This window comes from Symphodus melops (assembly GCF_947650265.1).
Source record: "Symphodus melops genome assembly, chromosome: 21".
Classification (NCBI taxonomy): domain Eukaryota; kingdom Metazoa; phylum Chordata; class Actinopteri; order Labriformes; family Labridae; genus Symphodus; species Symphodus melops.
Window position 1 is genome coordinate 9,348,191 of NC_136711.1, and position 16,488 is coordinate 9,364,678.

General features: G+C 38.6%; 1 protein-coding gene across 1 annotated transcript; it reads right to left on the bottom strand.

Annotated features, from left to right (window-relative positions):
* Positions 1-2,257: 2,257 nt before the first annotated feature.
* nlrc3 (NLR family, CARD domain containing 3) lies at positions 2,258-16,411 on the bottom strand. The gene is made up of 19 exons (XM_079333587.1): positions 16,293-16,411; positions 14,040-14,209; positions 9,868-10,131; positions 7,850-9,596; positions 7,682-7,768; positions 7,494-7,577; positions 7,309-7,392; positions 7,117-7,200; positions 6,936-7,019; positions 6,634-6,717; positions 6,381-6,464; positions 5,715-5,798; positions 5,201-5,284; positions 4,843-4,926; positions 4,464-4,547; positions 4,214-4,297; positions 3,410-3,493; positions 2,804-2,887; positions 2,258-2,677 (listed from the first exon to the last, which is right to left on the bottom strand). Exons 2-19 carry the CDS (start codon positions 14,161-14,163, stop codon positions 2,587-2,589), a joined length of 3,405 nt encoding a protein of 1,134 aa, XP_079189713.1. The 5' UTR covers positions 14,164-14,209; positions 16,293-16,411; the 3' UTR covers positions 2,258-2,586.
* Positions 16,412-16,488: the final 77 nt, after the last annotated feature.

The following is a 16,488-nucleotide window of genomic DNA, read 5'->3' on the forward strand; positions in this document are numbered from 1 at the left end:
CAGGCCCCGTTTACACGGAGACGCAGTGACAGTAAGACGAAACATTTGGACATGCGCAGTAGTCGAGAACAAACAACAATGGCGGCGGCTGTGTGCTTCGGCAGCTATTGGCGTTGTATCGTCTTTTAAAACAGAACCTTGATATGATACATCGTGTATGTCGCCACCGAAAGAGCAACGAATACTTGCGGCAAATAGTTCAACCTTTACCCAAGCACAGGGCGACCATACGCAGCATTTAGGTAAGACTTGGGAGAACTAGCCGTTGAGGAGGATGTTGTGGAGGAAGTGGTTATACTGCTGAGTGTCGCGTTGTAAAGTTCCACTGCCCACTACTGGCCGGGCGTGACAACTACATCGTTTTCACTCAGGCAAGACCTGCCGTGTAGACGGTCTGAACTTCGAATCCGGAGTGCGGTCGTTTCGATGCATTTCTGTCATAGCGTCTCCGTGTAAACGGGGCCTCAGGGTAGTCACCTAGCAGAGTTGAGACTTCTCCGTAGACGTTAAGCTAAATATTCTTCTCCTTCTCGTGATGTAGGCCTACTTCTAACTGATGATACTGCCTCTGGTGGTCGGAGAGTATATTGCAGGCCAACGATCACGGCCCTTACGGCCCACAGATGCAAACATATTATCCCCTCGCGGCCCTGCAGGTGGCGCTCGCGGCCCTTCGAAGGGCCGCGGCCCCATGGTTAAGAAACCCTGCGCTACAAGATACTGGGGCCAGTTCTGATGGCGTGAAATTATACGTTTTGAGTGTTGAGACTTTGATTGTGGTCAGTGAATCTTCGTATTACGAACACACGTATTCCTTTAATACAAACTTTTTTAAAGTTTTATAAATTACAATCATATAAAATTTGGTTCTGATTTCATTTTTTTTTTACGTCTAAACCTGCCATGTGCCAAAAACACTCAGACAACAGTCTAGTGATAGACAAAATTGTTTTTTGTGAACATTTTGACCCGATAAAGTTGTGTCCCAAAATGTCCATCAACTTTTACAAATGATCTAATTAGGCATAATAAGAGGAAACTACAACTAAAGGACCCCAGTCTAAAAAAGGTATAGGTTTTAAAACTGTCTAAGTTAGCATTGAGAGAACCAACCTCCAAAACTGAATTGAATTGTAAATTGACTGAATTTACTCTTTATCTTTTCAAGGTACAACTGTAAACATTCAATCTAAATTCACAGTGGAAATTTTAATTGGTAATATCACATTTGATCCAAATGTTTTAAATCACAAAGAGAGAAACTCTGGCAATTATATTTTTTTTGTGAACCACTAAGTAAGACTCCAGAAGAGGAAAACAAAAAAGCTGTTGTTGCCAATGGAGATTCAAAAGGGTTCAATAGAGTTAAAAAGGGTTGTAATGTTTGGTCTTGAACTTCAGAGGTTATTTTCAGCAGCTGTGAATACATTCAGCTCACACATCTAAACCATCACTAACTCAATGCCAAGAGGTTAATTGCTACCAAGAAACTAGGGAAGCAAACATGTAAGAAGAGCTGCTTTCAACATTTGGCTGTATTGGGCTGTTTAGATTGCTACAATCAGAGCTGTCGCTGAAATGTGTCAGTTTGGGAGGGTGAAGACTGTTTCATGTTTCTGTGGGATTGGGTTGTCAAGTGAAAAGAACTCTTTAAATATGTGGTTTCACATGCGCATAAATTCTATGTGGATCAAAGGTGTACAGAAGAAAAGAAAATTACTACCTAAAAACAGCTGTAAGACCATTTTCCTCTGATGCTGTGCTCAGTGTGAAGTGCAGAAGCTGTTACTGTATAATGTCAGTAGGTTTGTTTTGGATTTCAAAGTGCTGTAAACAATGGGAAACTGTTGAATTATTCTTATTTTTTTGCTACTACTTGAGACTGTCTCCTAACTACTTTGCTTTTCATTCTCCATCAAGATCACACAGTTAGCTGGGGTGTGGCTAAATACATACATGTTATCATAAGCTGTAGTCTAATACAGTGAACTGGTTATTTCACTTTAAAATATCCCTTCTGACTTTCTCGTCTTCTCAGTTACTGATCAGGTAGAAAGCAATGAAATGGTAACAATTTATGAAATGTGTTAAAATTGGAAGGATTTTAAACCAACAGCATGACATCACAATTGCATTCAAGTTTTCTAGCCTGAGTGAGACTTCAAGGAATAAAGAGTTCATGGCTCTTTTATTAAAGCATAGTCTGCAAGCAGGAGTGTACATGATTGTGAATCAAAATGTTGCATGATTGCGTATATTTCATTTATGGTTGCCGTTTTATTCGTGCAAAAAAAGCAAATGTATAGAGTGACATCTCAGTTTGATCAACTAACAAGGGAGTAAAGCTTACATAAAATGGTGCCTTTATTGATTTACTCATCATATACTGTACAAGCCCTTTCCAACTCTTCTTGGAAGTTGTTAATGAAAACTTAAAATAAATATTTCAAAATGATAATAAAATTACGGTGAAACTAATCTAAACAGAGAATATTCAAGTACCAACATACAGCTGTTGGTTTCTAATCTACTCCTTATGCCATTTTATACAATGTTCCTTCGGGCAATATTGTCTTTCCCATGCAGTCAGATGTCGACCACACAACCTGGAGCATTGGCTGTTATTGCATCCGATATGACCTTTGCTCCAGATTCTCCAATGCCATTTCCCTGCAAACTACAGAAAAAAAGAAACAGTTGAACTCAATGAAAACGTGCAATCACCCTTAAGGTGCAGCGGATTTGTGATGCATGAAGTGTTTTCATGTAAGAGAAAATGAAGAGACGTATCTGAGTAACCCACCTTATGTATGTTAACTGGTGATTTCCCTTCAAAGCTGTTGCAATGAATATGGCTCCATCCATACCCAGAGAGTTCTCCTGCAAGCTGATGATAGGCAAAGACAAATCTTGTTTTCCTAATCAGATGTCAGTGAATATTTGGCTTTTTTTTCTCCATTGCATAATTTAGGATTTGGCCATCTTACTGCCAACTATATCAGGGTTCAAATTATTATTTACATGAACAAAGGCATTAGGGGGAAAAAAAGGTTTATTATTGATTTTATAAATGATTGTGTGACAACACATTGGCTCCCTGCTGTTTACATTTCAGATCAATTATTAAGTTATACATCTGGAAGGCTGTTTACTTTCTAAAAAAATCTATGTTGAAAACTCCAAGATGCAACCAAATGGACCATAGCATTCAATAAGAATTATCTGCTTCAAACGTAATGGATTCATTAAAGTGTAGCTTCTCACAATTCAATATTTGTGTATTCTACTTTCAATTGTAAATTTGTTAAAATAACCTGTTCATATTATATTTTTTTTAATCTTCCTCTGCCCATAGCAATGACTTAAACTGAAATGTGAGTCCTCATTTGATGTTTCAGTCAGGACTTACTTCAGAGAGTTGAGGCTTGTGTTGCTTTTCAAAGCGTTTGCCAACGCCTTGGCTCCCTCCATCCCAACAGTGTTCCCACGTAGACTGAAACCGTAAAAATGTGTTATCATAGAGTATAAAACACAAAAGTTGTCAAACACATAATTGACAGATTAAACTGGGCAATATTACTGTGAAAGCTGCTTCTGCTTTGTAATGGATATGTTTGTTTTCTTGTAAAAAGTCTTGGCAGTTAATACATAAGAATTATCTTATGTTATTATCTTCTTGGTTGTATTATACTGTTTTGTATTTGAATTGTTATATGTAGTTTTTTTGTAAAAAGTCTTGGCAGTTAATCACATTCTTTATTTTAATCACTTCAAACGTTCTTCTAAAACTCAACTCATGATCAAATATTTTCACTTTTCACTTCACAATGCACCAATGCCAAGTTTAACACTTTTAAACTTCTGTCCAGAAACTACGGGCACAGAAAATGTTTCACAGACAATATCTATGATCCTCACCAGATCTATGAATTTTTGGACTCACTATTAAAAGGGGAGCGGAGTTGGACAACAAGATAAACTTTTTATTGCATTTGTTTTTAAGGCAATTGAAACTCCTGCTTGGTTGTATTTAAGTGACATGAATGGATGTCATGCCCCAGATAAAATGAGCTGTAATTGAAGCGGAAAAGCAGAAAACAGCGGAAACACTTAGAAGCCAGATTGAGCTCCACTGATTTGAAATTGCTTGCTTAGTATAGGCGAGTGTCCAATAACACAGAGCAGTTTGACACAAGACACAATGTGGACTCACTCCAGTGTTTGCAGGGTTTGGTTCACTGTAAGAGCGTCAGCAATTGCAATGGCGCCGCTTGTGCCTGCTGAGATCCCCTGGAGACTGAGAACAGCACACTAAATGATCAACATTTGGAACAATAGCAGGCAACAAAAGTCACAAACTTCATGAAAAAAATGTGAATCAGCATTTCCAAAAAATAATGATTTATTTGACCTGGAGGCTGAACAAATTTGAATCATTATGTAAACAGGATTGTATTGCAAACCATAATGTACGCAGAGAGGCATTGGTCTTCAGGGCTTCAGCTAGAAAAATGACTCCTTCATTCCCAATAGCATTCTCCTGTAGACTGCAGCAAAAGACAAAGCGACAAGCACAAAAAGAGACCCAATTGTAAATGACGAAACAATTTTGCTAAAATGTTATATAAGTGCTCAGCTGCTGCTAAGACCATGAAAACAATCAAACAAGTAAGCAGGTAGTCATTTTCTCACAGGTCAGACTTGTTTACAAAATATAGACCTGAAAATGTGGGACTCAATTTAATTGCAATTTGCAGAGAGTGGAGTAAGTGGAAAAGAAGCAATTGTGATGTGCCTTGATTGGAGGCTAACAAATACAGGCGTCTGAAACATTGGCCTTACTCTAGGAGCTGCATTACAGTATTGGAGACGAGAGCATCAGCCAGAGCTTTTGTGGCAGAGGACTTGATGAAATTCCACTGAAGACTGTAAAAAGAGAAAGAAAGGAATTTATTGACACATTTTGAAGGAGAAAAAAAAAGGTTACAGAAATTCCAAGGTGGCATTAGCACTTAAAGGGTTAAGAGATGCTCGGGTATCTTCAAACACTGTCCCCTGGATACTAAATGAAACATCTGTGCTGTGCTTTTTCAAAATATAATATGTATAAAGCACCAAAGGGGGTTTGTGATCCCGTAGAAACCAGCTCTCTACTTGAGTCTAGATGAGTGCTTTCATTGGAATGAAAAACCTTACTTACTGCAAAGATATAAGGCCTTGATTGAACTTGATTGCTCCAGCTATAGCTTGAACCCCTTCATCATGCAGCAAGTTGGCTGTAAGACTGAAGAACAATTTAAAAACGATTTACGAATTACAAAAGTAGAGACAGATTGCTCACTGTAATACTGTAGAATAGATGTACAAGAGGTTAAGTTTTAGACATATAAAGACTTCATCAGGTGTTATTTCAGTCTTTAACCGCCAACCACAACACAAAATATTTGGTTTAAAAAGTTTAAAAATTCCACCTCATTTAGTTTGGCAAATGTGATTATAGAAATTAGCATAAAACTGGAGTAAATTCATACCGTGAATGTTAAATTGTGAATGTTAACATATTTAAGTCATCAGCCACTGAGTTCTTACAGTAGGGTCTTGAGACTTGCAAATTTCCACAGAGAAATATTAATCTGGGGGAGTGACATTTACTGAGCAGTTACGCTCCTGTGGGATGTAACTAGGCTACAACTCGGATTAACAAACTGACTTACTCCAGTTCCTGCAGAGAGTGGTTCTCACGGAGGGCGTGTGCCATGTTCTTTGCTCCTTCCACTCCAATTGAGTTCTCCCTTAAACTTAACAGATGGAAAAATACAAGTGAGGGAAAAAAGATCAGAAATAAAAGTTAAAAAAAATCCATTGTGATGTATGTTGATTCAATATTAAGTTTTTAACGGTCTTAAAAAACGGTATATAAGCCATGTCACAAGCTCTGCCATAGGTCCTGGCTAATTCTTATTCAGACATGTTTTTTTTGTCTTTTAAATAAAGAAGCAGAGGATTTTCTGGCACATATTTACCATCTAACAAGGTGCATGACGAGGTAAAAGCTTAGAAGAGTTAACAATGCTCCAGCAATACATGTAGTATGATGATCTACTTTATTAATTAGTTAATTTTCAATACTTGAAACATTTAAAATCAACTTTAGAAAAGTTGTTTTTTAATATAAAAACTTTTAGACAGCAAATCTTCAGACAATGGGAACAAGAAACTTTACTGTTTTTTTTTTTTTACATCTTTTGACAGTTTACATATTGCCTATTATGTGACAGAAAAGATGCAGTATTATGGTTATATTTTGTTACGGATGTCAATTCTTATTAATGGCTTTTGTTTGTACGCTATGGTAACACTAAAACAAGCCTGATACTTACTTCAAAGAGAGAAGACCTCTGTTTGACCTCAATGCCTTTGTTAAGGCCGTCATCCCCCTGTTGCTGATGGAGTTATTCTGCAGTCTGCCAAAAGAAAGGATGCAACTGTTACTATGTTCAAAAACAAAATAGATGTTTCATGGTCTGGGACTGAATGACAATAAACACACACAGTTGAGCAAAATGCATTAGAAAAAAATGTATACAGATAATATGGAGTCAGTAGTGCCAATGCAGAAGGTACAGTACTGACTGAAGTGAGAGCAAAGTGTGGTTGACTGTCAGAGCCTCTGCAAGAGCAATTGTTCCTTTGTCCCCCAGCTGGTTACTGCAAAGTCTGCAAAAAAACCCAAAACAGAAATAGAATGGCCACTCAAAAGGAAAAAAAATCCCAAAAAATGTTTCCCAATTACAGACAGTGTAGTTTGAGGATGAGGGTAAACAAAAAGTTAGTTTATGAAAGAGCTACTTTGCATCTAATACCAAAGTAAAGAAATGAGAAGGGCTATCGGTTAAGATAAATGGTGCAAGAAAAAAAAACAAATTTAGGAATACATCAGCTTTGTGAGCGTCAGGTTTGTCTTCAATGCGTCTGCAATCCTTTTGGCTCCTCCCGCTCCGATCATATTCTTCTGCAAACTGAATGGTTACATGAAGAAAGAAAAAATACTAATCACACAGCATCTTCAAAATATGGGACATAGTACATTCAGTGAGCAGGTTTTACAAAACTTACTTTAGAGACACCAGTTTGCGGTTGCACTGTAGTACTTCTGCAAGGGCCCGAGCACCTTCCTCCTCGATGGCATTGTTCTGAAAGCTAATTTGGGTTATGGGGGTTATGGGAATTGAACAGTTACACCAGTTGCAAACTTTTATTTTAGTACATTTATGTACATAAACCAAAATGTATGACAGTTGTACTTACTTGACTGATACCAGAACTTGGTTCATTTTCAGTGCCTCACCCAGGAACTTTGCACCTTTAGAGCCGATGTTGTTGTTCCGGAGACTTAATTATAAATCGATAGTTTAAGTATTTACAGCAATAGAAAATGATATCAGAAACACATCATCCCAATGATTGTGTAAGGGATTACACATGACTCTCACTTGAGCGATGTTAGTGTCCGGTTCACCAAGAGGGCTCGACTCAGGGCTTTGGCTCCTTTGGTGCTGATGGCATTCTCTGCTAAACTGATATAGTGGAAAAAGGGACCGTAAGTGTTTTCATCAATGCATACATCCTATAGAACATAATAATTCCTTCACATAGGGTGTTGCAAAGAAAATGTTTGAACCTTATTTTCTGGATGTGGCAGTCCTTCGCGCTCAGGAGGCTTCCAAGCAATTCCATGACATCATCTTTGAATTGATTATTCTCTAACCTGTGGAGTTGATCACGTGTAAGTGTCACCCTTCAATCTTTTATCTAATTTTTTGTTAATTTAGCGTTTTTGGGAGCTGACCTGAGATGACTGCAGTACAGCAACTGTGGGAGCAAACACTTGACTGTTGAGTAAGTCAGAGAGCCTGTTAGATGGGTCTGTTCACTGCACTCTGGCGACACATGCAGCAGGTAGCCTAGCACGACACAGTGAGCCCTTGTTAACTTCCCTGCCAGACTGCGGAGTTGTAAGCCCTCCTCTACACTCCGCAGCAACTCTGTATGTTGCATCTCCTGTAAACAATAAGCCAGGTTGACTGCACGTAGGGATACCACAGCACCTCCGTTGCCCAAAAGGCTTTGTAAAAACCCTGTTGCCCAAGCCTTCTGATTTCCATCATCCTTCCCAAGGGCCAGAAGGCCAGCTAGAGGTTTGAATACCCCTGGAGACAGCAGGCCTGACAGGAAGCGCACAAATGCATCCAAGTGCCCATCTTCAGCTTGTTGCGAGTGTTGCAGGGCACTCCTAAAGTGGTTCTGAAAACCGATCTTGGGCCAAGACATGGTGCTCTCTGAGAATAAATCAAAGATGGCCCGCTTGGAGGAGACATGGTAGAATGTAGCTGCAAGAAACTCCTGCAAAGTCAAATGGGTGAACCTGAATGTTGTGTAAATGACAGATTCCTCTCTGACAAGAACTCCAGCACCGAGACTACATTGAGTTAACAGTAGATCTATCCCATAGGCTCTGAGGTCCTGCTCACTGAAGGTGTACTTGTGTTTCAGGAGACCGTAAAATGCAAGTCGCCCAAGGTTGCCCAGCAGTTTACGATTGTTCCCATGAAGCTGCTCTATTTTTACAGGCTCCCTTCCTCTTGGCTCACCCACTTCGGCCTTCATAGAACAAAAGTGAGCAAACAGCTCAGTACAAGTTCTTGGAAGGTTCTCCTGTGTTCCACTCTGCATAATATACACCAGAGTATCGGCTACTATCCAGCAGATCCCAGGTATGTAGCACATCACCATCAAGATGTTCTGGGACTCCAAATGTGCCCATATTTTATTGGCATATTCATTTTCAGAGAAGTGGTGGTTAAGGAAGAGCTGAATATCCTTCTTGCTGAATCCTGGGATCTCAGTTACTCTGTCAACTAATCCTCCAGGGATGATGGAGGCAACTCCTGGCCTTGATGTCACCCACACTGCTACATCAGGAAGCAGATTCCCTCTAATGATGTTGGTAATAAGGTCATCAATGGATACCTCTTTCTTTGGGTCGTTACAGGAAGCTGCATCAGAGAAATTTAAAGTGCAGCGGAATTCATCCAAACCATCCAGTATGAGCAGTGTCCGACAGGAGCTGCTCAAGACCAAACTGGGGTCTGTTAAATGAGGAAAGGCCATTTTTACCAGCCTCTCTGCAGAAAGTTTCTCCAATGAGTTGAGCTCACAAAACGTGAAAGGCAAAACGAAGCTCACATCTGTATGGTAGGCCCCCTGGCACCACTGTCTGATGAAGTGTCGGACCCAGGTAGTTTTGCCAATACCAGCCACGCCGACTGTGACTGAGACTCTGGGAGGTAAACTAACACGAGTCAGGGGCTCCAAGAGTTTGGCCAGCCCCAACTGTCTGAGGTGATTTCTTTTCCGTCCTCGAGTCACCCCCACCTGCATTAAGTCGTGTTCCTTTTGCTGAAGGTCAGAAAGTCCATCAACAAGAAGTAAGGTTCTTGAGGAGATGTTCAACTTGGGGCAGCTAACTGAATCTCTGTCTCTGTGCTGTTCGTATCGTCTTAACAGCGCCTCTTTGTGCTCTTTCACCATGGAATCTGCAGAAAATTAAAATAGTCAGGTTTCAAATTTCAGGTTTTCAGGAAAATTGATGACATTCATGGTTTTTAAGTTCTCCATTAGGAGCCCTTTTGGGCTTAATGTTGGTGGATGGAACTTTGATGTAAAGCTAAGAGGACTTAGGATTCAAACCACATTCTGTTTATTAGAGGATTTGCCCTGCACCCCCAGCTGCCATATGCTTAACTTGCTCTTCACTTTTTTGGGTATCACAAACACAAAAAACAAATCCCATTTCAAGCTCCTTACCGTGGTTTACAATGAGCTGGGCCAGCTGAGAGTCTGAGCTCTCTATGAAGCCTCGAAGGGCATCAGTCCCTTGACTGTCCTTCCCAGATATGACGTTTGTGAGCATGATAACCTGGTCCTGATGCTGGCCTGCTTCCTTGATCTTGGTTTCCTCAGCTGCAGTCAGCACTTCAACCTTTCTCAGGTGGGTTAAGATTCCATTCAAGAAGGACGTGGTAATGAATCTTTGCAGCTGGTCTTGATGCTTTTGGACCCAACAAAGATCTTAACCAAAACAGAGCACAGGGAAATGACAGAGACCAGCTAGAAGTGTTTGAGGTGAACTAAGTGACAATTGTTGTTTGATATCAGTGTGTTCACAATAGGACAATAATTCCTCTGATTCAGTGTTATTGTGTTTGATAACCAGATGGTTTGGGATTAATCCCACTAATTCACATAATTAATGGATAGAACTATTGAACTTTCGAAAGTATTTTTGTTTTATTGTAAACAATGAAGTTGCACTGTATTTGTTAAAGTCAATATCAGTCTTCTGTTATTTTAGTTACTCCTTCTCCTACTTTCTTTACCTAATCTTATATTTCATATGGATTGCCTGGTGGATCTCCTTTATTTGCTGTCAACCATGGTATTGTTATTCTTTTGTTGACTCCCACAGCTTCAGTTGAGACTCATGGTTCAATGGTATGCATTACAATGTTAATTGGCCAGTTAGTTTCAATTAAAGATTCTAGCGTCAAGTACAAGCGTGGCACAATTTGTTTAGTTTGTGTAATTATTGGTGACTTTTCCGTTGTCCCCCTGTTTTTGCCCCTTCTGTTCTGCTACTGGCCAAAATATGTCAAAGGCACAAATATAGCAAAATCTGAGATTGGCATCAGTGAGTTTTTAAGTAAAAAATTCAATATTTCTTATCCAATTATAATAGATGGATTGTCAGAATGTAAGATGCCAAAAAACAGAAACAGAACATGCAAAATCACAATGATTTTGATATGAAAGGTGCCGATATTTTTCAAATTATTATTACATATACAAAACTGACTACATTAATCAGTAATCAATTACCCTTCCTTATGCTTACTTTTTTTGCACATTATTATTTATCTATTTTTCATTCTTTGTGTATATATTCCTGTTTTTACTTTTTGCATGTGTAAAACACCTTGTAACTAATTGTTTTAAAAGTGCTATACAAATGAAGACTTACTTACTTTCATTTAAAGGCCTGAGGTCAATTTCTATATTAGTTTCTATCTGTAATTAAACGTTTAGTAGGTTACCACCACAAATGCTCTTTCTAGTAAGTTCTGAGCTTTACAAAGTATTGAAAATAATGTTATTCCTCTTTTTCTGTGTTATATCTCAGCATCTATTCAATGGAATTGTACAACATATGGATTTATGTGAAAATATGAATATTGACATAATCTGAACTGTGAACATTCCCATCAGTTTGATGTGTAGATTGCATTTGTTTTAAGCAGTTTAAAACCTAAACTGAGATGACTAACTTCAGAAACATTGTTGATCAAAGGATATTAGCATGCTTATGTAAGCATTAAACTCAAAGAACCTCAGTGCTTCAGCCAGCCTCACAGGCTCCATGCATGGCATAATACTCTGATTTACCAATTAAATAGATTTTTAATTATCATGCTGCAGCCTCAACATTATTTCCAACATTCATTCTAAATGCATCCTCATGAAGGATGTAGGAAGCCTGGTGAAGGAAATAATTTGCAATACACTTATTTGATGCCAAAACCTAATGAGTATTGATGTTGAGCTTGCAATCAATAATAATGGTCAATGATGTTTTCTAAGCTCATATTCATCTCAAAGGAGCACACAGGCACTCAGGTATAACAACACTATTATAACTGTATAAACAAGGCACGAGACAATAAATGCTATCCTCGGTTGTTTTTGTTTTGGTGCTTAATAACTTGAAAAGCTTTTCGGCTTTTGCTGAATATTGTTTGTGTTCTGTGTATTGCATTTTGCATTTATCCCCACTAAACATAGAAGTGTTGGATCAAGAAATTAAAGGCTACCCCAAGTCCAGGATTTTCTTACAGTTCTTCTTATTTCTTTTTTTTAAAGCTCCAAAAGCCGAGGGAATCGGCACCTTGATGTCGACATCTTTATGTGCACAATAATGACAGCTCATTAATTCTAGCCTGCTTTGAGCTTTCCACTGCAATTACCAGCAATTCTCATCAACCCTTATAATGCATATACTTTCAACATGGCCCTCCACTTAAGAGTGCCCCGCATGTCTCCATGACTCCCGAGCCTTTAAAAATGTCACATAGCATCTTAAAATTTAGCCATGACAATTTCAGGCCATGCATTTTCAATTCTCAAAAACATGCAGGTAGCTTTTGGATTTATAAGGAGAAAAAAAACAACTAAACTTCGATGAAATTCTCCTGAATGTTTTTCATGCTTCAAGCTTTCACAACCTAAGAAAAGAAGTATTTGCCAGAAAAGTGATCCCAATATTTCTTCAATCTCCTCAGACTCTCCATCTTTTGTGACTAAATGAAAATTAAAAACAGCGCTTACTAATACAAACAGGCACATCTCCAAATAACAGTTTCATCAGTCTTTCCATCAGTTTTCTTTTGTACCATTTTCTGGGGAAGTCTTGCAAAAAGATCAAAGTAACTTCAAACATCTGCACAACTATCAGGGCTCCCCCCAGGAAACAAACTGATATGGTGACATGATTACGTCATAGTTTGTAATTATTTGTAGCTTGGGAACAGTCGCATACAATCGCTTCAACCATGAAATGCTTGATAGCTGCCCTTGCCAATATTATTTTTCAACATAAAAATGTAGTGTATGCCTTTCTAAAATAGGAGCATAAAGCACAACTTGGAGACTTTGATTATAAACGTCATTCTCTGAAAATAAGTAGAAGAATAAGTCCTGAATCAACAATTAAACCCTTTCGGTCTTTGAACATTTAAACATTTGAGATTCTCCTAAACGAAACCACCTTGCTGCTTTTATCTTCTTCCGTTGGATTGAGCGAGTATTTCCATTTATCATCCCCTCAGGTCCTCTGCTGTTGATGTGTCCAGCATTTTTCACACATTGGCTCCAAATCAACTCTAAGTGTCACCTTATGCTGCCTCTAAAAATGCCACCATTTTTATGATAGAAAAAAAGTCTTTACTTTAGCAGGACCATTTTTTTTTCATCTGATTCTGTCTATCTTATGTCATAAAAGCTCCTGCTGCGAGTCTGATAAGGCTCTTTAATCTGGGTTAACAATAAGTCAACAATATTCATATCATTGGGCCTAATTCATGATTTACGTCCAAGAAAGTGTAAAAAGACCCAGCTTTAGTGGAAGAAATTGCAGCCCGTGCCTTTAGAAGAGAGCGCTTCACACCATCAAAACATGTTTGAAGAGAGTGAAGAATGACTTGTCAGTTGATTCGGAATGACAACACAGGTACAGAACTGCTGCAACTTTGTAATTTCCTGTAACAACATCTAAGCCCCCTGCCACGTCGCTCTTTTTTGCCTTTTGGGGCAATCTCTTGTCTCCAGCTCATTGCTCTCGTCCTGATACACCAATCAGATGTCTTTATATGGGGAGATGGGGACTTAATATTGCAGTAGTATTAGATTTGCAGGATGTGGGCACGCGTCTGTCGATTTAGAATGATTCTGATTCACAACATACACAAGGTGGTAAGAACACAACTGGCTGGTACGCAAGTGTCATGACTCCAATGGTCATTTTGCATATGCACTAATTTGATGTGCAGTGCAGAGAAGGAACATCTACACACATATTAGTGAATAAGGCCCACTGGATTTAATGTGGAAGATAAAGTAAAAGGTCCAAAGTTGAATCAGAGCTGAACATTGGCCTTCCCAAATGTAGGGCTGCACATCAAAGAGAGCATCAGCTGTCTTTTTCCTTCATTAAATTTCCCATCATGATACCGATAGTATAACTGATACATCTTGTTCCTTGTTCCAGGCTGTGTGTCTTAACTATCATCGTCTTCAATTTAAATTGTTTATATATATATATATATATATATATATATATATGTAAGAAAGAATAGAGATGTAGAAATTTCTAGAAGCAGGAATAGGAAGAGTGCAGACAGAAAAGTGACAAATCTCTCAAATCCTACCTTTATTTTCAGTTTGTAAAGAGACTAAAGAAGACGTAGATTGAAGATCCATGTAGCAGTCATCCTGCCACATAATGCGTTTGCTTCGATCCAGGATAGAATCGTAAAGTTCCCTCCTCTCCATGAGAAAGTTTCACAGGTTCTGCCCTCAGACTCTCCTGTTTGTGGATCTACAAAAAAAAAAAAATATATTATTTAGACGTCTATGCAACAATAAACTGGGCATGCCAATCTTCATAAAGTTTCTGAGGTCTCTCAATATCTTCCAAAGACATCTTCCACTGTCTAATTTGCACTCCAAATGTCACTTTAATATACTGTGTAAGTCATGCATTACTCATTCAGTATGTAAAAAATCAAACGTAGAGATGAAACTGCAGCATATGGATCAACTTTTATTCTTCGGCTTTCACAAATAATGTTAGAATCTATTCTGAACTTCAGCTGCTCTGATAAACAAAAGGAGCTTTTAATGTATTGAAATGCCTCTGAGTCTATCTTCATTGAAAGGCATGAAATGCACTGTGGATGAAAGTGACTTAAAATAAACCTCAGCATTGTGCTTATTATCAGAGAAGACATGGCTGCTCTTCAAATGTCTCTGAATGAATGCAGCTGCATCTTGCCTATTTGATGTGTGCTTCAGTGTGTGCGTGTGTCGTGGGTACATATCGCATGCAAACATTGCTCATGTTGCTGTTACTTCACCTGCAAAGGTAGTAATAACAAAAATCAGGGTTGCAGCTTGAGAACAACACAAGTACACCACATGTACAGAGGCTGTAGTCCTACGAGTGGACGGCCTGATATTGACCCTTGGCTTCTTTCCTATCTATCACCGCTCTCTCTCTTTCTCTCTCCCTCTCCCCATTATTTCTAGACTCTATCCAGTGTCCTGTCAGTACATGAAGGAACAGGCCCTTATAAGAACTTAAAAAGAACGAGAATAAGCCCAATAAAACCATGCCCACGGAGGAAAAAACCATTTGCAACCACAATTTGCAACAACTTGTTGAAGCACTAATAAATATATGGCAACTAGCTGAAAACATATACTATCCTGTGATATACTGTAAATAGAGTACCGTTGAGGGCTTCAAGTTCTGTCCCCACTCTGGTAAGACATTTTAATGAGAATAAAGGCAGGACTTAGGCCTATGAGGTGCTTGTCATTGTTTTCAACCTTGATTAAAATTACACCAATGACTTCCACACTCATGAGGGAGTTTCCTACAGACCCCTGCTGTCTCACAATTCCTGAACATATCAGGGCTGGATTGTACTGCTACTGTACTGTATTGTACTTTTCTCAAGAATATTTTTATTGAGTTTTTTACACATTTCCACAAAGGAAGTACAAATATTCAGAGGTAGACAGCAGGTAAACTGTAAATCAGCAGAAATATACAGGTACACTTATCATTTGTACTGTACATGTAGGTACCAACGTACAGAGAGGATAGTTCGCATCACACATCTTCAGTTATTGGTCACTTTCTGTACCCCCACACGTGAAAAAGGCTTTTGATGCTGAAAAAGTGAACTAAACCTTTTTTTCATTTGTAGGTTTAAAATAATCTCTTCTTAAACTTGTTCAGTATAATTTTCTCACCCAGGCATGAGATGGGATTATAAATGAAGTTGATTTTCAGTAGTGTATCACATCATCTTAAACAAGATGTTGTAGTGAAAGTAGTGCAAATAGTTTGAATTATGTTTGAGTGTTCACAAAGACAAACGGGAAATGGCGAATGCTTCCTGTGTGGTCTGTTGCTGATCACGTAATATCTCACACAGGAAGCTGATACAAGCACTTTGAATGTACTTGAGACAAGTTGCCAGGTTGTGCTGTTAAATTACGGTCTTAAAATGCCAAAACCATGTAAAATCACACGATCGTTAGTGTGTTGGGGAGGGTGACCAACGGTTGCTAGAGGTTGTTTAACACTGATGCCAATTGCCTTCCTACAGAAATGCAAGTCTGTACAATACCATTTATCACCATTCAAACACGCAGCAGTATCATTTACATCATGCAGACAAACCAAATGCTTTGCAAATTAAATATCACGTAAAGCAGACGTGTATTTTGGCTCTCAGAAAAATAATTAAAACGTGCATTGACTGTGGAACAGATACATACTCAAAGCAATCATAGAAAGTTAAAGTGTCTGGATTAAGAATAGACATATTTTAGTTGTGAAGTTAAACATGTTACGTAAGTGTTAGTATAAAAAACTTGAGATAACTCACCATGGGTTTGTTGACGTTTTCTGTGGCTTTTAAATGATGTAATGATGATGATGATAAAATGCTGCTGGAACAGATTGTTGGTCTGGAAACACCATCATTTCCCACGAAAGCAGCCTTATTGTGATAAGTGCAGTCAAATGCAGTTGAGGACTAGCTGGCGAATGAAACCAGTGAGGAAAAAAAAACCGGTGCACTT

What these genes read in the sequence shown, in the direction of transcription:
- nlrc3 (XM_079333587.1), bottom strand. Translation starts at nt 14,163, where the DNA reads ATGGAGAGGAGGGAACTTTACGATTCTATCCTGGATCGAAGCAAACGC. An exon ending in TGCCACATCCAGAAAATAAG is followed by an intron (nt 7,578 to 7,681) that starts GTTCAAACATTT and finishes CCACTATATCAG; the next exon opens with TTTAGCAGAGAATGCCATCA. An exon ending in CGGACACTAACATCGCTCAA is followed by an intron (nt 7,393 to 7,493) that starts GTGAGAGTCATG and finishes TTTATAATTAAG; the next exon opens with TCTCCGGAACAACAACATCG.